At 37.9% G+C, this 26,057-nt stretch overlaps 1 protein-coding gene across 4 annotated transcripts in view; it reads left to right on the forward strand.

Moving 5' to 3' along the window:
* The window catches only part of LOC120541009 (rasGAP-activating-like protein 1), a 146,593-nt gene that overhangs the window by 32,108 nt on the left and 88,428 nt on the right, over nucleotides 1-26,057 (forward strand). For all 4 annotated transcript variants that reach the window (XM_039772237.1, XM_039772233.1, XM_039772236.1 and 1 more), the window contains exons 3-6: nucleotides 5,365-5,478; nucleotides 18,170-18,231; nucleotides 19,314-19,443; nucleotides 25,966-26,047. In XM_039772237.1, the coding sequence (XP_039628171.1) occupies nucleotides 5,365-5,478; nucleotides 18,170-18,231; nucleotides 19,314-19,443; nucleotides 25,966-26,047 (388 nt within the window). The remainder of the gene's footprint in view (nucleotides 1-5,364; nucleotides 5,479-18,169; nucleotides 18,232-19,313; nucleotides 19,444-25,965; nucleotides 26,048-26,057) is intronic.

Raw genomic sequence — 26,057 nt, forward strand, 5'->3', positions numbered from 1 at the left:
TTTGCACCTGAATCTATTTTTTCATTTCCCACATATTTTGTTGATCTGTTGGCTTTTCTCTTCTGTGTGTACTCTTTCTTTGTATTGTTTGCTTTGAATTCAAAAATTATTGTGTTGGTAACAAAGCAGCAGATGGTACTTTTATGTATTATAGGCAAATATGTGGGTTATTTTATTATGAATTATCAACCTCACTTTTGGGATAGCAAATAATTAATGAGACTTTCATTAAGGCTCCTACCTATAGTTTTTCTATCCTTTCTCTGGGGATCAGGTTTCTCTGCCATTAGACTTATTGTATGTCAAGTTAACAGAATTGTTCTCATTTTAATAAACAGAATTATGCTGTTATGGATAGGCAAAAGATGGGATGAGGCAAAGCATACATTTAACACCAAATCAGCTGGTCTAAGTTCTTTAGGGCTTTTTTCTTCTTCAGAAAAATGTGGTATTAGTTTCTTGGTTCTGCAAACTTTTTCTTTGAAGTGTTTTTCTTTTGTCTGAGACATTCTGCATGACGTTATAGACCGTTGCTAGTTTATATTCCCTCACCCTAAAACCTGTCTTTGAGAATGCAAGAAAGAGAAGTAAAAAACTTTACTATAAAAAGGATATAGTCATTTCAAATGAATAAAATCTTCAATAAATAAAACCTTCACTTCTACAATTATTATTGCTCTTTGTTACATACACATCAGTTAATATGAGAAAACATTGCTGTACTGCTACTTCCACATACTGTAGCAGAGTTTAGGTGTGGAGAGCCTCTTCTGAAGTCAAACTCTTAATTCACCCTCATTTAAGTTGAATTGCAGACACTGAGTTGGCAGAGCATCACACCTTGCATTGCACACACATGCAGGTGGATGCACAGGAGAGAGAAATAGAAAGAGAGAGGAAGGTATAGCTGTCATTCTGCTGAACCAGGCTCTGAATGTGTATATCTCATGCCTATTGTTTTAGAAGACGAAGAAAAAAGGGCAATACCCACTTTGTCTTACAATGTACACTCTGCGGCCCCCGTATTAGGTAGCATGCTCCTCCAAACAGTTAAACACCAGTAAACAATCGGAAATCCAAGAATGACAATCACTTTCTGTTCCGGCCGATCTTTGGAGGGATGACAAAATCATGGAGGATGGGAGCGTCCTGTAAACCACATGAATCCATGGATCAGTCCTGCATTATGTTAATAGTTCAGGGTGTTGGTGGAAGTGTAATAGTGTGGGAAATGTTTTCTTTGCACACATTAAACTACTAAGCTAAAATGAGTATAGTTTTGAATGCCACAGCATATTTAAGTTTGTTGCTGACTATGTTTATTCATTTATGGCCACAGTCAACTCCTTTGAATTTTAATGCACCATACTACTAAGTTTGCATCATCAGAAGCTGACTTTGACAAATGTGACAGTGACTTTAATTTAATCCAGTCACCTGCATAGTCTTCAGATCTTAATCCAATAGAGCACCTTTATGATGATGAGGAACATAATGTAAAGAACTGAAAATCAACAGCATCTGCAGTCAGCTTTAATTGAAATTCCCCATAAATGTGTGCATCTCCATATTTTGAAGAATTCAAGCTGTTGTAGAAGCAAATTAGAATGCTAGCCAATACTAGACAAGTATAGCAAATTAAGTGTCTACCGAATGTCTGAGAAGTCAAGCAAAATGACACCTCTTATTGGCTAACTATAAAGATTTTGCTTGACTTCTCATTACATCCATAATGGCTAACGTGGTACAACACCTTACTACTACCGAGTGTTTAAAACTTAACACGGACACTGTGGTTGTCCAAAATGGACAGGCAGAGTTGGAGGCTTCTGCTTGAATATAATAAGTAGTTCTGTTGTATATGGAATTTTGCAAGCGACAGCATGGATGGTTTCCACCATACACCTGCCATAATAGGTAGAATAGAGAACTCCAGTGGCATGATGCAGAGAATTGGGACGCTCTGAGAGATAGTGCACTGAGCTGTCTATTGGCAGGACTGGAGTGGGTTGCAAAGGGATGAATGAGACGAATCAAAGTAGTTAGCCACCACCTCAACCTGGTGTATTGGGTGGGATTGTGAGATTATAGAGGCTGATGCCATCACCCCCTGTTTTGTTGCCATGCAAAATCAGACGGTGAATTTGTTCCCCTACATACAGTTGAGAGATGAACTGGAATGGACAGCTGTCATCAGCAGGCATGGAGAGTTATGTAAGCATTTTTAAACTGGTACACTTTTTAACACTTTTGGCCTGCCAAAGGAGCAGCACATGATAAGTATGCTGTAATCTGCTACATTTATAGTTAAACTAGTTGTAAATCAAGTACAAATTAATTCAGAAACAGCTAACTAATAATCTTGTGACAACTAGTTTATTAATAGTGTTGCAAATGTTAATAAAAAACAAGTCCAACGTTAGAGTTAAAAGAAGACCTTTGGCAAAGAGAATTAACATTTTTTTATGTTTGGGATTTTAAGAGTAGAGAAAGACTGTTGTCTATACATGCAAGTCCTTAAATCATAAACCAAAACTTTATTCAAAAGTCGTAGTCATTACCTAACTAAACATACAGTATTATGCTTGGTTTAAGTTGAGAAGATTTAGTGCAAGGTTATCAGGAGTCTAATTTTCCAGTACTCAAACTCCTGTTAAGGCACATTACCTATCTTTTATATCAGTGACATGAATATGTCACATATTCCATCACAATTGCGTCATGTGGCCAATGGCACCCATGAAAACTACACAAAATGATTCATGATGACTTCATCAAAACAATCATAAAAATAACTACTAAATTAATAATAATAACTACTAAATTAATAACAACAGAACTAATGTCAAACTTTAAACCAATTACAGCACCATGGGTCTGCACCTCGTGAAGAGTGCTAAGCAAAAAAATTACTAGTAACTCAGGAATTTCTGACAAGTTATTTTCATTGGAAGTTGCTGCTGTTCAGTCATGCCTGTGGTTTTTCTGCAAATATATTATTAAAGTGACATATTCTATAAGTATATCATTAATATTAAAATTTAAATGCCAACAGTCCCATTGGATCAGTGAAAGTAAATAGAAATGTGGCAGAGGCCACAATCAGTGTTTTTGCAATCAATTGCAATTTTCATTTTTTTTTAGACCTGTGTGTGTTCAGTGGTATTTTTAAGGGTATGATACTCCATAAAGGTTTCTGAAAAAGAATTAAAGGTTAATTTTTACTATACAAAGTGTTACTTTGTGCAGCATGTGAAGTACTGAGAACAAATGAGTGAGGGAGATCATATCTTTAAAAGACTCATATGATGTTCATCTTTGAAAGAGCTAGAATCCACTGTTGTTTTGGGTATTTTTGCCATCGTTGGGTCTTCTGGAAAGTTGTTGTATTCTGTGCAAGTGAAAAGAGGAACAAAAAAATTTATGTAATTGTCTACCTCTGAACAGGCCAAGTCTTGCTGGTGTGTTTGTGAATGAATGTACCTTTAGGCAGTCCATTGTTATGCAAATATTTCCTAATGCAGTAAATTAGGAAGGCTTACTTCTCTGTATTTAATGTGGGTGGGTTTAAGAGGATTTATTTTGTTTGTCGACAGGATTAGCCTATTATTTAGTATATAGAAAACTACTCTGTTATTAGCATGAAAAGGTCCAGTTTTCCTTGAATAATAGAAGTAGGACATGGATTCTCAGTCTTGGGATCATTAACATGTTTCAGCATTGTGAAAATTCTCTTAAAATTGTGCAAATTTTGCACAGCTCCTCTCATCAGTAAATATATCTTTTGGTGAACAAAGTAATAAAACCTTAGCTGAGTGCCTGTTGTACACTATAAGATAAACAGAAAAAGCTGTATAGGGAAGTCTCACCACTTAATCTAGAATTAATTCTTCTTTCCACTTCCACTTTCTGCCCCTGCCTTCCAGCATCACATTAATTATATCTCCTATAAACTCTAAATATTAACCTAAAAACGGAGCAGGGAATGTTCACATTTTGTGTACAATTTAACCGGTTACATTTCTTTTTCCAATTGGTGCACAGGCAGGTGAAGTGACTTGTTCATGGTCACACTGTATCAGTAGTGGGATCTGATTCCACAAACTTTGGATTGTTATTGCGTCTCATCAAGCTTGACAGACTCCTGGACCAATCTGGGCAGTTTACTGTAGGTGATCACTTCCATAATGTTTCTTTTGTGGATGGTTTGCAGATTAGTTTAACCTGCATGTCTGTTGGATGAAACTGGAATCCAAGGGAAAATGCACACAGACTCTGAGGGAATGTGTAAAATCCACACAATCCCCAATTTCTGTAAGCCTTATAGAAAACAATGTTTTGCCCATGTAGAAGATCCTAGCATGTTTATCACTATCAGAAGCAAGCATAAGATAAGGATAAAATAAAAATAGACTCAGTCAAACTAGTGTGTATCATAAAATGGTGAGCTTGAAAACCAGCTTACAAAATTTTTTCATAAAGTTAAACACTGAAAGCCTGAGCAATTTATGGGCATTCACCTTTGAAACAGTTGTTTTATAATTTAGCACCGTGTTTTGTAGTTGGCCTAAAATTGCATGGGTAAGGTAATACACATATGGCAAAGATGCCCTGGTAGGATACAAAACTAAATAAGACATTTTTTTTCTTGGGGGTGTATTAATAGTTTGTTAAAACTGTTTTAACATTTCAATATTTTTCCTGTACATTTTATAAAAGATGGATGCTTGACTGTAAAACCTTTTCTACCTAGTCCCTTTATATTTCTTCCATCCATCCATCCATCCATCCTCTTCCGCTTATCCAAGATCGGGTCGCTGGGGCAGCAGCTTAAGCAGAGAGACCCAGACTTCCCTCTCCCTGGCCACTTCTTCCAGCTCTTCCGGGAGAATCCCAAGGCGTTCCCAGGCCAGCCGGAAGACATAGTCCCTCCAGCGTGTCCTGGGTCATCCCCGGGGCCTCCTCCCAGTTGGACGTGCTCAGAACACCTCACCAGGGAGGCGTCCAGGAGGCATCCTGATCAGATGCCCGAGCCACCTCACCTGACTCCTCTCGATGCGGAGGAGCAGCGGCTCTACTCTGAGCCCCTCCCGGATGACTGAGCTTCTCACCCTATCTTTAAGGGAAAGCCCAGACACCCCTGCGGAGGAAACTCATTTCAGCCGCTTGTATTCGCGATCTCGTTCTTTCGGTCACTACCCATAGCTCATGACCATAGGTGAGGGTAGGAGCGTAGATCGACTGGTAAATTGAGAGCTTTGCCTTACGGCTCAGCTCCTTTTTATTTCTTTTTAAAATAAAAATTATTATGAAATATATTATGTAATGGAAGACTAACTGCATTTGTCTTTCTATTTTGCACAGGACTGCAACAGTATGGAGAAATCTGAATCCTTTTTGGGGAGAGGAGTATACTCTTCACCTACCTATGGGCTTTCACACTGTTTCATTTTATGTTATGGATGAAGATACAATCGGGTATGTTTCTTGTCCTGGTGTATGTACACATCTGTTATCGAGGATTTTCTGACTGCAATCTAAAGTTCTTATTCTTTTTTTTTTTTTATTAAGATTAATATGAAAGGATTTCCTATTGCAAAGACCTTTTATTGACATACATTAATTGTTAGGCATGGGCCATTCATATTGGAAAAGCAGTGCCTAGGGCAGAGAGTTAAGCAGGTAATGCATGTCTGAATTAAGAACTGTGTCTAGGAACCCAGCTACTTGACTAATCAAATTAACATTCTTCCAGTACCTCCAGCTAACAGCCATATAATTAATGGATCAGTCATACAAACCAGTGCAGTCCAGAGAGGACCAAGAAGTAGTGCACCTTGATTGGTGATAATAAAGTGGTAATTCAGTTATTTGCCTGAGACATATATTTGTAAGCATGTCTAATTTGCCATCCTATGTTATTTTGCTGGCATTTCCATTGCTTTTTCCTTGATACACTTCACACATTTGCCCACTTTTACCAGCAGTGAAGGGGTCAAGAGAGAAATGGATGAATAGAACTGGCAGGTCTGTTCATTAGCAACACTATAAAATTAATGGCTATTCCTTTAGGAATCATAAGTGAAAGTGGAAAAAGTAAGGTAATGAAAGCTTACGAAGAGCTGTTTTTTCTGGGACAGCTAATGAGGTTCTAGGTCTCACAGAAGGCAATGACCCTTTTTTACATTTCTGTGAAAGAAAGTTTTTGGATCATCTCTTTCACAGTGTGGTATGGCAAGAAGCTTTGCTGATGACCAGAAGCAACTGTTGGTGACTTCCTCTCAGCCATTACTTTTCCAACCAAAGTTATCCAGTTCATGGCCACGGTGAGCCTGTCTGTCTTAGTAGTGCTGATCTGATCTGCTTTGGTTTTTTTGATTCCTGGAGCCACATAAAAGTTGTCACCCACCCCACCCCCCTTAGTCATTTAAATTTACCAGTCTTGTTTAAAGTTAGAGTGTAACATCATAAACCAGGGCTTGTATGCATGAAGACAGACAATTTTAAATATTGTCAAATTAAATCTGCATACTTCTGGAATTTAAATCATGACAGTTTTGTGCTGAAAGTTTTTAAAGATACACAGCCTTAATCAGTCATACATAGTCAAATTAAAATCAGTGATTAACCTCCTATACGCAATTTGCTTTTCTGAAATTGCATTTGTAAAGACTGCCTGTTACATGTAACGAGTAACATTTCCTTGTGTGTGTGAACATTTAATTTAGTGAATAGGCTTTTTTTTCTCGCCCAAGTCAGGCCCATCTACTGTTCAAAAATTGTCTACCAGTGATTATTCTCTGCTAACTGTCATTTTGCAGTCTGAAACCAATTATTTTGTTCACTCAGTCTCTCAGGAGGAGCTCTGTGATCAAAGTATTAGAAGGCAGTTACTACTGTGGTGTTCTCCAATTTCAGAATGTGTCAGCGTGTATGGATTAGAGGGGAGCCATGTAGTGAAATGCTAGTGTGTAGGACACTGGAGAAGTGTAAGCAGGAACTGTTTATATCCTGTTGTGTTTTGATCATGCAAAAACCATGTCTTTGATATCTCTAGGCTCTAAGAGTGCCGCTGTCCAGGAGAACAATATACTGTGCTTCCTTGCCACTTCCAGACTAAATTTGGGAGAGTGTATGACAAAGCAGGTGACCATATCATTAATAAGAAGACTGTGTAAAGTGTGCATTTGAATCAGATGATAAACTATTAGATCAGTAAAATTTACACTAGCAAATTTTCTGTATCATTCCATGCTAGACATTAGTTCTGACATCTTTATACCCTTTTAGCATGTGGCTAATCTGCTTATGAAGCTCATTTTCATATTCCTTAATGTATAAATCTCCTTGCCTCAACCCCCAGGCATGCTAAATAATTCATTGTTTCAGTTTCCTTAGCTGACACTAAGCTATCATTCTGCAAAGTAATACCATAAGTGATATATGGCAGTCAGTGTTTTGTGCGTGTAAAGGATTTGACCAAGACGAGGAGGTAAACCTAATCACCTAGATACAAATTCAGTTCCTAAAAATATGACCCCCTAATCTTCCAGAGCTATATATATATATATACACAGTAATCCCTCCTCGATCACGGGGGATGCGTTCCAGAACCCCCCGCGATAGGTGAAAATCCGCGAAGTAGAAACCATATGTTTTTATGGTTATTTTTATATATTTTAAGCCCTTAGACCACACTGTTTATAAATATTCTCCGCACAGTTATACAGTAAACCCTCGTTTATCGCGGTTAATCCGCTCCAGACAGATAAATGAATTTCTACGAAGTAGGATTCTTTATTTATAAATCTAATATTTTCGCAGTTAGAGCATAGAAAACCTGTTTACGACCTTCTAAATACATTTTTTAACATTATTAGAGCCCTCTAGACAAGAAATAACACCCTTTAGTCAAAAGTTTAAACTGTGCTCCATGACAAGACAGAGATGACAGTTCTTTCTCACAATTAAAAGAATCCAAACATATCTTCCTCTTCAAAGGAGTGCGCGTAGCAGAGAATGTCAGAGAGAGAGAGAAAAGTATAACAATCAAAAATCAATAGGGCTGTTGGGCTTTTAAGTAAACGAAGCACTGGTGATAAAGCAGCCGCAATGAAGGGATCAATGTGAAGGTCTTTTCAGCATTTTTTAGAGGAGCGTTCGTATCTTCTAAGCAAACAGCCTCTGTGCAAACAGCCCCTCTGCTCACATCCCCTCCATCAGGAGCAGAGAATGTCAGAGAGAGTGAGAGAGAAAAGCAAACAATCAAAAATCAATACGGGCTGTTAGAGCTTTGAAGTGTGCAAGCCCCACGCAGGAAGCATATCGTATATCATTGAGGAGTTTTATTTAATATGTAATACATGCTTTGATTGGGTAGCTTCTCAGCCATCCGCCAATAGCGTCCCTTGTATGAAATCAACTGGGCAAACAAATTGAGGAAGCGTGTACCATAAATTAAAAGACCCATTGTCCGCAGAAATCTGCGAACCAGTGAAAATATATATATATTTAGAAATGCTTACATTTAAAATCCGCGATAGAGTGAAGCTGTGAAAGTCGAAGCGCGATATAGCGAGGGATCACTGTATATATATACACCCGAAGAAAGACGTTGTGTGTCCAGTACTTTGGGGGATTTGTGTGCACTGAACTTTATTGTATATAGTGTAAATAAATGTGTGGTGGTGCATAACAACATGTCTGCCTGTCTGTGTCCGGGTAACGTTCACAATATATACTGTATATATATATATATATATATATATATATATATATATATACACACACACACACAGTGGAACCTTGGTTTGCGAGCTTAATATGTCCAAAGCACTCGTATATCAAAGTGAATTTCCCCATAAAAAATAATGGAAACTCAGATGGTTCGTTCTACAACCCAAAACTATTCATATAAAAATGATTAATACAAAATATAAAGTAAAAATACATAAAACAAATTAACCTGCACTTTACCTTTAAAAAGAATCATGGCTGGTGTGGGTGAGTTTCTAAACTCTTGTGGGATTCCACCCAACGGAACGACACGTGGAAGAGTGTCCCAAAGCAAGCGCAGTCTCCCAGCACTGTAGCAAGTTTGCCATATAAGAGTATCCAAAAAGATCGCAGACATGCCGTAAGCGCCTGCCGTCAATGGGTGATACAAGGAACATTATAAAGATCCCTCTACAATAAATAACTGCGCTGTTGCTGTTTCAAGCTGAATAAAGCTGGTGTTGTTAAAGTCCTGAGACTCAGCTATGTGTTTTGGGGCGCAAGACGGAGACTCGCACTTCACAGCACACACACACAGTCACAATGCCGTAGTAAACAGTATACGCTCGTACGGCTGTTGACTATATGAGTGAGGCACGCAGACTCAGACTGAGAATACGAGATGATTGCCCTCAAGAGAAGAGAAAGATAGAGACGTGCGTGAGAGAGAGAGAGAGAGACACACACACACACACACACACACGAGCAAGAGAGAGAAGAACAATCTGCTCAGTTGTGATCACATGACGCTCAGCAGACAAAGTGTATCCATACTACTCGTATTGCAAGACATCACTCGTTTATCAAGTCAAAATTTATTAAGTTACTCGCAAACCAAGGTTCCACTGTGTGTGTATATCTATATGTATATGTATATATATATATATATATATATATATATATATATATATATATATATATATATATATATATATATATACTGTATAATAAATATGTGCAGGCTTCTGCTAAGTTCAAAGCTGACAATGTATCTGTTACACTAACATTGACGACTAATTGTTGGAGACCTTTTGCTTTTGCAACAATATTTTATAAACAAATGATTCCTAACCATGATCATTGATGCATGCTTAATAGGAATATGGAATAGGATGACATGCCTCACTTCCACATATGAGACTGGGTCTTTCAATAATGTGCTTTAGGATATTTTCAGCCATAGGGGTTCAATTCAGAAATTAAAATGCTTTTTAGAAATATCCTTTTGTGTACACAAGTAAAGTACTGTATCTCACTGATTCATGTGGCATGGTGGCAGTTTCATCGTATTATCAGATCACCAGTGACATCAACAACAACAACAACAACATTTATTTATATAGCACATTTTCATACAAACAGTAGCTCAAAGTGCTTTACATATTAAAGAATAGAAAAATGAAAGACATAATTATAAAAAATAAATCAACATTAACATCGAATAAGAGTAAGGTTCAATGGCCAGGGGGGACAGAAAAAACAAAAAAACTCCAGACGGCTGGAGAAAAATAAAATCTGTAGGGATTCCAGACCATGAGACCGCCCAGTCCCCTCTGGGCATTCTACCTAACATAAATGAAACAGTCCTCTTTGGATTTAGGGTTCTCACGGAAGGGCTTGATGATGATGATGGTCACGTAGACTTCTACCTGTTAATCCGTCCATCATTGTTGGTGCATCATGAAGCTTTGAGTAGGTGGAGGTGGCGCAGGCCACCACCACAAAGAAACCGGAAAAAGAAACAGAAAGAGAGTGGGGGTCAGTACGGATTTTAGAGCCACCATGAATAGTTGTTATGATGAATTGAACATACAGAGTATCAGGATTAAGTTAAATTACGATTAAAATGAAGTTATAAAAAGGCCATGTTAAAGTAATGTGTTTTCAGCAGTGTTTTAAAGTGCTCTACTGTATCAGCCTGGCGAATTCCTATTGGCAGGCTATTCCAGATTTTAGGTGCATAACAGCAGAAGGCCGCCTCACCACTTCTTTTAAGTTTTGTTCTTGGAATTCTAAGGAGACACTCATTTGAGGATCTGAGGTTACGATTTGGAATATAAGGTGTCAGACATTCTGATATATAAGATGGGGTGAGATTATTTAAGGCTTTATAAACCATAAGCAGAATTTTAAAGTCAATTCTGAATGACACAGGTAACCAGTGTAGTGACATCAAGACTGGTGTGATGTGCTCCGATTTTATCTTTTCCTAGTTAGGATTCTAGCAGCTGCATTCTGCACTAGTTGCAAACGATTTATATCTTTTTTGGGTAGTCCTGAGAGGAGTGCGTTACAGTAATCTAGTCGACTGAAAACAAACGCGTGAACTAATTTCTCAGCATCTTTCAGTGATATAAGAGGTCTAACTTTACTTATGTTTCTTAAGTGAAAAATGCTGTCCTAATGATCTGATTAATATGTGATTTAAAATTCAGATTACAGTCAACAATCACCCCTAAGCTTTTTACCTCCGTCTTGACTTTTAATCCTAATGTATCCAGTTTATTTCTAATAGCCTCATTGTATCCATTATTGCTGATCACTAAAATTTCAGTTTTCTCTTTATTTAACTTGAGAAAATTACTATTCATCCATTCTGAGATACTAGTCAGACATTGTGTTAGTGAATCAATAGAATCGGGTCATCAGGTGCTATTGATAAGTACAGCTGTGTGTCATCAGCATAGCTGTGGTAGCTCACGTTGTGCCCTGAGATAATCTGACCTAACGGAAGCATGTAGATTGAGAATAACAGCGGACCCAGGATAGAGCCTTGTGGAACACCATATTGGATATCATGTGTCTTCGAGTTGTAATTCCCACAACTAACAAAATATTTTCTCCCTGTCAGGTAGGATTCAAACCAATTTAAGACACTGCCAGAGAGGCCCACCCATTGACTAAGGCGATTTCTAAGAATGTTGTGATCAATGGTGTCAAATGCAGCACTCAGATCTAAGAGGATGAGAACAGATAAATGGCCTCTGTCTGCATTTACCCGCAAGTCATTTACTACTTTAACGAGTGCAGTTTCTGTGCTGTGATTTGTTCTAAAACCTGACTGAAATTTATCAAGAATAGCATGTTTATTTAGGTGGTCATTTAACTGCATAATGACTGCCTTCTCTAGAACTTTACTTAAGAAGGGCAGGTTAGAGATGGGTCTAAAATTTTCAAGAGCGAGGGTCAAGATTATGTTTCTTAAGTAGGGGTTTAACTACAGCAGTCTTAAGACAGTCTGGGAAGACCCCAGTATCTAGTGACGAATTTACTATGTCAAGAACATTATCAATTAGCACGCCTGATACTTCTTTGAAAAACCTTGTTGGTATCGGGTCAAGGACGAGGTGGAGGGTTTTAATTGAGATATTATTTTTGTAAATCAGGTAAATCTATCCTAGTGAAAGAGTTTAATTTGTTTATAACAGGATGTTGGGGTTTAGGGGATCCTTAGTGTTGGGGAGATATACTATGTTATTTCTAATATCATTAATTTTTGATTGAAAATACAGCGACAGCCTCACAGGTTTCACTGGAAGCACTTAGGAGGCATTCCTTTGAGCTACCTGGGTTTAGTAGGCGATCAATTGTTGAAAATAAGACTCTAGGATTACTAGCATTGTTATTTATAATCTTGGAGAAATAGCAGCGTCTCTCAAGACGGACAGTGTTATTGTATTCTGTTATTTTGACTTTTAATATTTCGTGGTGGATAGTAAGTTTACTCTTCCTCCATTGACGCTCAGCTCTAGGCATGTTCTCTTTAAATCAGACACTCTTTGGGTCTTCCATGGTATACCAATGCTAGAAGATTTTTTCACTGTCTTTTCAGGTGCAACTATGTCAACAGCAGCTCTCACTTTAGAATTAAATCTTTCCACCTTACTATTTACATTGTCCTCGCTATTATAGCTGGCACTATAAACGGACTGATTGCTTAAAATGTTTGTAAGTTTTAAAGCTGCTGCGAATCAAAGAAGCGTTTTTAACAATATGCTTCTCATGAGTGTTTTTATCATTATTTCTATATTAAAAGTAGAAGAAAATGGTCTGATAGACCAATATCAATGATCTGTTTTATATCAACTTTCAGTCCTTTAGTAATCACTAAGTCTAATGTATGACCTGCTTTATGTGTAGGCTGATTTATGAGTTGTCTCAAATCAAAAGAATCCAGGAGGTTCATAAATTCTTTTACTTTTAGATCACACTGATTATCTATATGAAAATTAAAGTCGCCAACTATTAGGAGTGTGTCATAATTAGTAATTAAAATTGACATTAAGTCAGAGAATTCCTCAAAAAACGACGCGTTATATTTAGGAGGTCTATACACGGATAGTACTAGAACTTGAGAATCTCCATGAATAACAACGGCGAGATACTCAAAGGACTTGAACTTACCAAAACTGACATCTTTACATTTTAATCGGCTCGAGTAAATGTTAGCCAATCCGCCCCCCCTTTTTCCCTGGCGGTTTGCATGAGTAAAACTGTAATCCGGAGGCGCAGATTCGATTAAAACTGACGCGGCATCTGAGTTCAACCACGTTTCATTTAGTGCAATAAGATCTATTTTTTTATCACTAATAAGATCGTTGATAAAAAATGTTTTGTTAGTTAAAGCTCTGACATTTAATAGTGCCATATTTAATGTTTCGGAGGTGCAGAGATGAGTACTATGTGCGTTATTGTTATTTGGAATAGGAACTAAATTATTATTATTAGCGCCGCTCTGTGTATATTTTTTGTTTAATCTGTGATCTGTTTTTATAGTTTTAATACATTGTTCCTCTAAAATAGTGATTTAATTAGATTATTGGAGTTTAACATGCACTTAACGTGAAGGGTACCAAATAATCTCTTAGGTTGTTTTCATAATGGAATTGTTTTCAGGATTAAATGTCAGGCCTAGGTATACACCTGTTACCTATAACCTATTACCGGTCTCACTGTCTGTATTGTACCCCACATATTAAACTTTAGGGACTTCTAATGGCAGGCTGCTTCACTGATATGGACTGTCTTTTACTTTTGCAACCTTTATTTCAGTCCTGTTTTCCTCCAGTAGATGACCTCACAAATTTGTCCTTTTGAACTGTTTTGGGACCACAGCTAGACAAGAAATGTTGGGTTCATACAGTTTTCTTTCTATCCCTGATGACATTTCCCAGATGGTCCAGTTCCTAGGTTATAGATTATATACCCTTAATTGAAAAATAAAACTTCTTGCCAAAGAGAGAGAGCACACTCCTTTTCAACTGTCATGGAGATAGGCAACATTTAGAAAGTGTTCAATTTTGCAGTTATACTGAGCTGTTTACCAGAGTTAGAAAAGCAACTGAACTAAATTCTCCATTTTTGCAATAAGCAGCAACAGAAGTAAACTAAACCGAGAACAGTCTTTTTGAAAAAGTCTAATAAAAGGCATTCACTCTCTCACCCCTCCTTGCGCCCAATTAAGCACATAAATGTAGCTTTCTTTCTATTAGCAAAAGAGGTAACATTTTCTCAAAACACTGAAAACAGTGCTTATTTTTTATCAACATGTAAATTTTCGATTCCTATGGGAAACAAAAGCTATTTAAAGCTGCAAAGAAACTGGCTAAACAAAACATTCTAATACCCTGATTTACTTTTTAATTATGTGAAATACTGTGTATCCTGATTTGCCTTTTAGGTTTTCCAGAATACACTTCAAGTCTATTCAACATGACAAGACTTTGAGCTTAGCCTGTTTACCTAAAATCTGTCAATTGAAAAGATTAACACATCACCCATATAGTTGCACAGTTGGCAGTGCTGTGGCCGCTAGTGTCCTGGGTTCATGTTTGTGTGTGTTTTTACCTTGGTATTCTCTGATTTTTCCTTATACATCCAGATGATGTGCAGGTTTGGTCAATTGTCAAATCTAAATTGGCCCCATGTAATGTAATATGGGTTTATGTATTTAAGGGTGCCCTGTGATAGACTGGCACCTTATCAAAGTTTAGATCATTGCACTTCATAACCCCAGTTTAAGTTTTGATACCCTGCCATCATGAATTGGACACAGTGGTTAGAATTGTGGGTGGATATGAGAAATTACCTGGAGTAATCTCAAATGCACACACCTCTCTGTTTTCTCCCCACGCACCATTGAGAAGTTCAGCTTTTCATACAACCTCTCACTTCCAGGCTTTAGGTGTTAGGTAAGTTGTGGAGGTGTTATGGTTCTACTGTTCTCTAGAATGCTATACTGTAACTCTTAAGGCTTTAAGAAAACAGAAGATATATTGCCATTTGACTCAGAAACTGAGTATGTGGATCCCAGTATGTGGCTTGTAACACCCGGGGAAATAGGACTATTGACCTAAGTATGCAAACGTTAAAGGCGCATGCAGCGCCACACCACTGCCTGTGCTTGGGAAAGCAGATCATAACCTGGTTCTGCTTCAGCCTCACTACAAACCAAGAGTGAGAAAGCTACCTACAACCATACGCTCATTCAGGAAGTGGTCCCCTGAGGCAGAGCAGGCTCTGAGAGACTGCTTTGAAACTACGGACTGGGATATCCTGCAGGGGTCACATAGTGAGAACATTGAGGAGGGTGTTGACTGCACTACTGACTACATCAACTTCTGTATGAACATTGTAGTTCCAGTAAGAACAGTACGCTGCTATACTAACAACAAGCCATGGATTACAAGTGACATCAAGGGCCTTTTGAACCAGAAGAAAAGGGCTTTTAAAGGCGGTGATCAGCATGAGCTCAAACATGTGCAGCAGGAACTCCGAGTCCAGCTCAGGGCGGCGAAGGAGCAGTACAGGAGAAAGCTGGAGCAGAAGTTGCAGAATAACAGCATGAAGGAAGTGTGGGATGGGATAAAGATCATCACTGGCTGCAGCTCGAAGCAGGATGCCACCATCGAGAGAGACGTGGAGAGAGCAAACCAAATGAACAATTTCTTTAACAGATTTGACCACTCTCACCTTGGAGTACTGCACCCTCCACCCATCCTTCTGCTGATACCAGCATAGTAGAGACATCCCCACCCACAATTACAGTAGCCCAGGTGAGCAGAGAGCTGAGGAGACTTCATGCCAGCAAAGCAGTGGGTACAGATGGAGTATCACCATGACTGCTGAAGGCCTATGCGCTGGAACTAGGGAGTCCTCTACAATGCAACTTCAACCTGAGCCTGGAACAGGGGAGAGTCCCGAGGCTTTGGAAAACATCTTGTATCACACCAGTCCCAAAGGTATCACATCCTAGTGAGCTGAATAACTTCCGGCCTGTCGCTCTGACGTCACATCTGATGAAGACCATGGAGCAGCTGCTGCTTCACCACCTGAGGCCACAGGTCTGCCACACCCTCGACCCTCTGCAGTTCGCATACCAGGAGAAGGTGGGAGCGGAGGATGCCATCATCTATATGTTACACTGATCCTTATCCCACTTGGACAGAGGCAGTGGTGCAGTAAGAATTATGTTTCAGGACTTCTTTAGTGCCTTCAAAACCATCCAACCACTGCTCCTTAGGGACAAGCTGAGAGAGATGGGAGTAGATTCATACCTGGTGGCATGGATCGTGGACTATCTTACAGACAGACCTCAGTACAGTATGTGTGTCTCGGGAACTGCAGGTCTGACATTGTGCTCAGCAGCACAGGAGCGCCGCAGGGGACTGTACTTTCTCCGGTCCTGTTCAGCCATCATACATCGGACTTCCAATACAACTCGGAGTCCTGCCACATGCAAAAGTTCGCTGACGACACTGCTATCGTGGGCTGCATCAGGAGCGGGCAGGAGAAGGATTATAGCAACCTAATCAAAGACTTTGTTAAATGGTGCGACTGAAACCACCTACACCTGAACACCAGCAAAACCAAGGAGCTGATGGTGGATTTTAGGAGGACCAGGCCCCTCATGGACCCTGTGATCATCAGAGGTGACTGTGTTCAGAGGGTACAGACCTATAAATACATGGGAGTGCAGCTGGATGATAAACTAGACTGAACTGCCAATACTGATGCTCTGTGCAAGAGAGGACAGAGCTGACTATACTTCCTTAGAAGACTGGTGTCCTTCAACATCTGCAATAAGATGCTGCAGATGTTCTATCAAACGGTTGTGGTGAGCGCCCTCTTCTACGTGATGGTGTGCTGGGAAGGCAGCATAAAGAAGAAGGACGTCTCACGCCTGGACAAACTGGTGAGGAAGGCAGGCTCTATTGTAGGCACAGAGCTGGTCAGTTTGACATCCGTGGCAGAGCGACGGGCGCTGAGCAGGCTCCTGTCAATCATGGAGAATCCACTGAATAGGATCATCTCCAGACAGAGGAGCAGCTTCAGCAACAGACTGCTGTCTCTGTCCTGCTCCACTGACAGACTGAGGAGATCATTCCTCCCCCAGGAAACATCTGTCTATTATTGTACAGATGTTTACTTGGCCTGGATTATTTTCATAGATACTGTAGTTACTTCTGTTTTTCAGTACTTTGGTTCTGATTAGAATTGGTAAACACACTTTCCTCATCACAACATGGCTGTGTGTGTGTTTATGTATATAAACCCTTAACATGCATCTTCAGAAACACTTGAATAATGTGAAAAATCTATTATGTTGATGCTTGCAAATTTCATCCTAGGTGTCATCCTTAGAAACTATAGGCCACTAAATATGTACTGTAGGAAAATTAAATGAAGTAGTTATTAAAAACAGGATAAAGCATCACATATCAAGTACATGTGAATTAGCAAATGCTCAATTAAGGTTTAACTAGGTGAGGTCTTATTGCAGTAATATATTTAAATAACTCGTGGGTTTCCTCTGGTGTTCTCCGGTTTCCTCCCACAGTCCAAAGACATGCAGGTTAGGTGCATTGGCGATTCTAAATTGTCCCTAGTGGGTGCTTGGTGTGTGTGTGTGCACGCCCTGCCCGGGTTTTTTTTCCTGCCTTGCGCCCTGTGTTGGCTGGGATTGTCTCCAGCAGACCCCCATGACCCTGTAGTTAGGATATAGCAGATTGGATAATGGATGGATTTAAATAACATTTGGTTCTAGTAGTATATACAAATCTTTTTTTGGTTAAGCCTTTTCCACAGGGATCTCGTGCGTAATAAAAAAGCAAGAATAGAAATTTAAGATGCATTGTTCATGTGATGAATACATGCTGTTGACAGTTTAATGATTGAAATTGCAATTATGGAAACTGGGAAATAACCGCAGGTTTATGAGTCTGGTTAAAAGCTGCAATTGTTTGGAAAAAAATCTTAAGCCAATGTGGTGCTCTATGGCCTGACTTGGGCAACCAAACTTTACAGCAACATTTTGTGTATATATTTGCAAATATTTCTTTGTGAGTGAGGCCAAACTGAGTAACTGGGCTGTTTTGTTTGTTACAATTTCTAGACATGATGATGTTATTGGGAAGATCTCTTTAAGTAAAGAAGTGATTGGAGCTCAATCAAAAGGTAAGATTCATTAGCAAATAAATATGATTAAAAATTGGTGAAAGAAATGGTTTAGAAAAAGAACAAAATTTCCAGCCCCAGTATCAATAACAGAAAATGTCCTTCTCCTGCTGCTGTAGTGAGCCTAGGTGTCCTCGTTAATATGAAGCTTCTTTGGTACTGGTTTAGGAAGCATTATTTCTGCAGATTCCTGATCTCAGTTAAAACAGGAGCAGATACTGATTCATTTAGCTGTCTGTGAATGGCTGCAGTGTAATAGTTTTTGCTTAACATACACAGAAAATGAAGTAGCCTCCTAATAGATGCTGAAGAAATCAATAAAATACTAAATGTTTTAAAGATTACAATGAGATGTGCTCCTACACTTTTTAAAGGCAAAAATTAAATAAATCGGCAACACTGGATAAGCAAGTATGCAAGGATTAAGAACATATATAATGATTAAATATCTGATATGCATTTTTAGAAAATCATTGTATACTGAAAAAAAATCTTAAGGAGTGAAAGCCAGCATTATGGGTCTGACTAGCGCCACCTTCAGGGCTCTTTCTACATTGTCTGTTTGGTCGACTGAGGAAATGTAGGTTAGGTGGATTGGTGATGCTAAATTGGCCTGTTTTTGTGTATGTGTTTGTGTGTTCACCATGCGATGGGCTGACACCCTGTCCAGAGATTGTTCCTACTTTGCACCCTATGCTTTCTAGGATAGGCTTCACCTTTACCGCATGAAATCAGGTTAGGGAAATGGATGGATTACATTAAAAAAAATGTAATTGGTCTGATGGCAACAAGTACACACCAATTACCTTAATATGTCTCACAGAAAAAATTAATGGGAAGTGGTGCTCAAAGACAAGCAAAAGAACAGACGTCACATATGGCTGTATTAACAGAAAATCCATATGGGTATAGAAAGCGATGATTATGATTCAAAATAATTTGTACATTTATGAAGATATTAATTTTAACTAAGGAGTGTGTGATTGTAAAAATTTTAAATTCTGTGCTTCCACTCCTCATCTTATTTATTGATCTCATGGGTTAGAAGAAACATCTACAGTGACTAATTTCTTTGTTGGCAGGGCTAGACAGTTGGATGAACCTGACACGCATAGACCCTGATGAGGAGATTCAAGGGGAGATCCACTTAGGTTTAGAACTGGTCCAGGATGGGATAAGAGCAGGACTTCGCTGTCATATTATTGAAGCAAGGTAGGTGCTACTCATGTGGATTATAATGTGACTATGTGGTTAAATCCTGGAGGTTTGATTGTTAATCCTCAATTTGTAACCATTTTATGTGTAATTGTAAAATAGGTATTTATGTATAAATAATGTTGTGTAATGTAAAATATTTCGAGATTGGAGTTCAATTATTGATTTGTAATGAAGCTGTTATGCCAGTATTCATGGTACTGACAGCAAATCCATCACCACTAGCTCACTCATACCAGTCATTGATTGTGGTTTTAAAATGTTAACCACTTCAAAGTTCTATAACTGTCACACATGACAACACATTTCACTGGGGAATGATAAGGAATTGTAGAATAACTCAAGGTGATAACAAAGTTTAACTGTTTTCATGGTTTTCGCTGTGGTGACATTGAGGAAAACAAGGCATTGGAAATACTGTTTGCCTGTTTTTTCTGGCTGGTCGGAGTTTGCCCTGGACTTTTTGAGGCTCTCAATTATTGAACTTTATATGTATAATATTTCAGTTTCAGTTTACTTACATATCTGCCTCATCCACCAAATACTTGTAGTTTTGGCTGCTCCGCCAGCCTTGGAATAAATTTGATATCTTTGGGCGATGTGATTGAAAGCATTTAATGTAAAGCAGTTTAAATCTACTTTCAATAATGGTATTAAACAAATGAATACATACTGTATTATGCTGAGCACAAACGAGAAAAAATATAAATAATATACAACACTTAGAATGTCAATAAAAATGTATGAGTTAACTATCACTTGACATTGGGCAATTTAGCAATTAATATAAATGATTTAGAAAAAAACACATGATCTCTTAGTAGTATATCTTTGTTACTGGTGGACATCTCCTTTATAATAGAATGGCAGCTGTCAACAAACGTAAAAATAATTGGCAGAATTTTACAAGTCACTGGACAGTCAGCAACATTAAACTGGCTGTGATCAAGTGATCTGACAAACTTTAATAAATGGGCCTAAGCTGAAACACTAAGTCAGTCTCTTATGACCGTTACTTCTAATTAAATAGATTTAATATGAAGAAGGGAATCAAGCAGTGGATATATAAGGGCAGGCTGAAGGGCGTAGTTGGTGAATGTAAGAGTCTAATCTAAACACTAAAGACCAGAGATTGCTAGACTAACCCAAGCAAAAAAGTAAAACCTGAAATCATTAAACAATTATTGATCAAAACCCAGATTTATTCTTTTGAATTTAATTGCTCAAGATACTGGATTTCTTTGGTGAGTTTTTCCTTTATTCATAAGAAAACTGAAATGTTGACCCTTAAGAATATGGCTGCATGACTTTGTGTGCCTTGCTTGTACCCATATAGCATGCAGTTTCATAGCAACTACTATGATTCCATAAAATGGCCGTACCATGACCAATTATTTACGTCAGACAGCATAAAAAAACATAAAATACAACAGTGTTTAAAACATGAACAAGCAATATATCAGAAACCTGAAATTCTTAAAATAATTTCTTTAGAATTTTTTTCAAGATGAATCATTAATTTACTGTATTTTTAAATGTTTTGGGGGTGTGTCCGCAACCCTTAACTTTTCAATCCTTTAAATAAGATGGCAACCGTTATGTTATAAATTTCTGTTTAATTATAATAACATAAACACTGCAGCCACTGACACTTAAAAATATATATTGTGTGTGTGTGTGTGTACTGCATACATACATATACTGTGTATGTGTACATATATTATTTATTTATTATCAATTTATGCTAACATGTTTACCCTTACTTTTTCTCTGAATATATTTGGAATTGTTAATAGTAACTGTGCTTCTTGTAGTTGAGTATTTTCTTAGTTTATTATCTACTCTTATATACTTTTATCTAAGACATCTATAGGCTTGCTCCAAATGATATTTCACTGTATTGTACAGTGACAATAAAGGTACTGTATCTTTCATCTTTCTTTTACCTTAGGAATGCAAGAACAGTTAAAAGTTTCCATTACAGGGTCTAAGTAACTAGTGAATGTTAATCCTGCTGCTGCCTCTGTGACTATCCAGGACTAGGCTGGTCCACTCCTGATGCATTTTATTATAAAGTGAGCGATGGCTCTGGTAAAAATTTAAAAACAAGGAGTCTTTAACATTTTTTTTTATCATCCTTTCGCCAGGAATTATGTGTTATCAAATCTTTAAATTATATACCAAGGCACTTTTCCCTAATGTAAGCAGTTTTCTGAATTAATTTTGTGTTCCACTACCCTAATTAATCCTAAATAGTGACATTTTAATTGAAGAGCAAAGGAAAGTCAGTCTTTCAAATTCTAATGGGGAAGAACACAAGAACACAACATGAATAAATAAGATTAAAAAAACAGACCCAGTAATGACATAGCTAAAAATCCACTTGATAAATTGACATCTACGTTATGACTTGTGGAAATCTTTACTGCTTTAGTTTCTTAATAAAATAAGAAAAAACTTAAGCAGGTCTCAATAGTGTACAATCCATTTGCCAACATACTGTACCAAGACTAATGTCTGCTGCTGATCCCATGATTATTTCCAGAGCTCCTGTCCTCTTGGTACTCATTTTACCGTATTTCCCCAACGATAAGCTGCCCCACATTATAGGCCGCCCCATTCTATAAGCCGCAGAAAATGCTCATTTATGTTTTAAAGCTCTTAAGATAAGTCGCCCCATGTTATTAGCCACGGCGTTACTGAATTTGCCAATGTGAAATAAAAGCATCTAATTTGGCACGCCTCTGTAGACCTTTGCAACTCAATAGTGACATTATAGTTGAGCTTGAACAATTAAATTGATAAAATTTTGCATTTACCAATATCATGCTGCAATGCAAGTCCTACGCTGCAGAATTTAAACCCCAGAGGCCTCATGCATAACGCTGTGTGTAGAATTCGCACTATAACATGACGTAAGCACAAAAGCTGAAATGTGCTTACGCAGAGAAAAACCCAGATGCAGAAATCTGTGCGTACTCCAACTTTCACGTTCTTCCGATCCATAAATCCTGGTCAGCGTGAAAAGTAATGCTTGTGCACGCGCGTGCTGTCCCGCCCAAACTCCTCCCAGAATTACGCCACTTTGAATATGCAAATCAATATAAATAGCCCTTAAGCTCAGTTTTCTGTGAAAAGACAATGGGAAAAGCACGGGGGAAAATATAAGATTTTCAGCGAACACCAAGTGGAGGCAAAGGAAAAACATACTATTTGTTGATTTAAACAGTGGAATAAACAACAAAAGGAAGTTGATCGAATGACAGAGCCTGTCGGAGAAACTCGAAAGCTCAAGTTCACAAAATCACACAGTGCCCAAAATAAAAAAGAAGTCACATATCTAATTCACCGTGAAAAGGCAAGTTGTAGCCCACCGTCTGAGCTTATTAGGGTAGAGACAAAAAAAATAGGCACACAGTGGGGAAAAAAGCACAAAATGTCAACTTTAATCTCAAAATTTCCACTTTAATCACGTAGTTTATTTTGTCATTAAAGTAGAACATCATAAACTTCATCTTAAAATCATTTAATTTACTAGATTCTCAAATCCCATCGTAACTAAAGTAGCACGTTAAATGCTTTGTTTTGTATTTGATTTTCAATGTGCTCTGTGTGTGTGAATCAGTACGTGCTTCTGTTCTTTCTCTTTCTCCGACAGGACACAGAATCCATTACATTCATGATATTACAGCTCTCTGAATAATTAAAATACTGAGATGTATACATGATATATTTTTCATGATGATTGGAATGAAAGCATGTTATTAAACATGAGAAAGCGATGGCGCAGTGATTGTTCCTGTCTCACACAAGATGCTGTTGCACCATGCGCAACCTTCGATGAAATAATTTATTGTAGCAGTACTGACTCTTTCAAATGTACTAACCTCCAATTCCTGTCGCTACTTTTCTTTCCCCAAATACCCGATCACCACACAATCAGCTCTGTAATAGACGTTAAGCCATCTGTAAGCTTACAACGACGATTCTTCTTTTAAGGAACATTGACATATCTTCATAGTATGTGTTTAATTATTCTATCCATCTATCCTTCCAGTGTCGCGCCAACCTCAGCAAATATACAGCACGCAAGGCAGGAACAATACGTGAACTTGCTAGCGCGGTAGCACCGTGTCCTCACATGTTTAATTATTAACAATACAGATTATTTAAATGAAGTTAAAGTTTTATCTGTATAATATAATCAACATATTTTGCTGCATTTCATCTTAAAAATTATATCGTCATCATATGTAAATACGTGCTTTATAAAGTGGCGCAGGTTGTGTAATATTATAACTGTAGTGCAAGTTTACAGTGAGGTGATTGTACTTATAAGCCCAAACAGTTCTACAAGGAGCACTTGATGGACGGATTGAGTACGTTTCTAGTTCTTGGGATGAAACTGTTTCTAAACCGCGAGGTCCGTATAGGAAAGGCTTTGAAACATTTTGCAGTGGCTTTGGCAGCATGTGCTTGATGTTGTATACCGATAATTCTCTTTCCGATCAGCTGCTGCTGTGATTCCCCACTCAGATACAGTGGTATAAATACTCCGAGTGGTGCAGTGAGAGTAATATGGAAAAAGATGACCTGCTGTGGCAACACTTAAAGGCTGCAGCTGAAAGAAGAAAAAGAAGAAGAAGAAGATGGTGCAGTGAGAGTAACAATGCTAAAGCATTATGGTATTTGGAATACTATGGCTATTCCCTGGGCCATTATATTGTTACAGTTAATTTACAATCAGTTGCGTTACACTAATAAACAATATGCGGTTAGTTTCAGTGTATTTTTAAACCCGCGTCAGGAAAATAATATGTAACCACACAGGAACTGCTTTGACGCTGGATGCCGCCAGTCTGCAAAACCGAGCAGAGAACTTGGGTACGACAAGGTATGAGGTACCATGGAAAAGTGCGTGGCTTTCAGACAATCAGATAGTTTCAACAATAGCCATCAAAATGAAGGCACAAGGAATGGTAACTGAAATGTTTTTAGATAGGCGGCCCCTTTTGAGCAAGCTACACCCAATACACAGGTTTGCAAAATTAATGTATAAGCTGCAGCCTGTCATTGGGGAAATACGGTAAACGCCTGTTTAACTGTGTCCAGCATACTGTAGGATCAAATCAAGTTTCTTTGTGAAGACTACTGATATGTTATAATGTCTATACTTCTTTGCCTTTACTGCACATTGCAATGGTTGATGTTTGAAACCCTTGTAAAATCAGTGGAAGAAGCTTGTCCAGAAGGGAGCGGTTGTTTTTTTTACCTTATTTTTTTAACATGTGCAACAGTTAAAATATCAATTAAGTAACAGCACGTGCACTCCTCAATGCACTCGTTTTCTATTAGGCATCAGTTCACTAACATCAAACCCCAACTCTGTCTGTAAACCCTTGTGCTTTGTTGATATAACCAAGGAAGAATGTCACTGTAATCTGTAGATATGACACTAAATTTTAACTTGGGAGTCTCTTGCATACAGCGGAGAAAAATGAAAAGCAATTTATTAAAATACCTGTTGTGAAGGTAATAAGTATAAAGTTTATATCCCTTTCCCCTTTCTTTATAAATATTTCTTCCTAAACAAGGGTAAAAAAAATTGATATCCCTCCTCTACTGATTGAAAAAAACTAATTCAGTCTTATTTCATACATAATGCAACTCAGTTACTTCAAGCCAGGTCTAGCTTGTTATCTCTTTTTGACTTTAGTCGTGCTTTTATAATAAATCCCTGCCTTGCCTATCAAAGTTTTACAGATATGGTGAGATTTATGAGTGACTGGCTCATCACCATGTTGGCCACCTTTGTTCTGGAGAGAGTATGTATTCAACTATTTAATATATCTCCTTGCTTAGGCCTGGATGTTCTTTTGAACAAGGTAGTGATTATTTTCATTAAATACATTGGGCCAAAGCTAGATGTATTCAGTACAGGTCTTAATGTTTTGAGGAGGCTACATTATATAATAAAAATTGCTGCTGCTCGTGCTTTATGTTCTCCTCGTCTGGAGAGTTTAACATACATTAAAGAAACAAAAGGTGAGGGAGTAACAGATAGCAAGCCAGAGATAGGTGACATTAGGCAAATCTGAAGTTGCATAGGGGATTAAGAGAAAGTGACAAAGTGGATTGAAGATAAAAAAAAGAGCTTATAATTTTTTAAAAGGTAATCTAGGTATGAATTGCAGTTGCACCATACAGTTTTCTTGGAGAACAGAAGAACCTTGTGGAATATGGTTTTTCCAACATATACCTTGCAGTCTTTCATTATCCCAGATATGGCTGGAAGGATTCACAAAGTAAAAAGTAGAAACCGTAATATGGCAGTTCATCGATACTATTAAAGATCAGAAATGTATTCTCTTATGCTGGTATGAAAGTGATTTTTCCAAACACTATCCATACTACTGGTAAAGAACATCTTATAAATACTACTTGCAGTTATTGTTATTCGTTTTAATTTTAAACAATCATTTACTTTTAATTTCCTTTTTATTTATTTCTTTTTTTTAGGGATTTGGCTCCACGAGACATCTCTGGCACCTCTGACCCATTTGTTAGGATTATGTTCAATAGTCAGACGGCTGAGACATCGGTGAGTGATG

This window comes from Polypterus senegalus, chromosome 12, assembly GCF_016835505.1.
Source record: "Polypterus senegalus isolate Bchr_013 chromosome 12, ASM1683550v1, whole genome shotgun sequence".
Lineage (NCBI taxonomy): Eukaryota > Metazoa > Chordata > Cladistia > Polypteriformes > Polypteridae > Polypterus > Polypterus senegalus.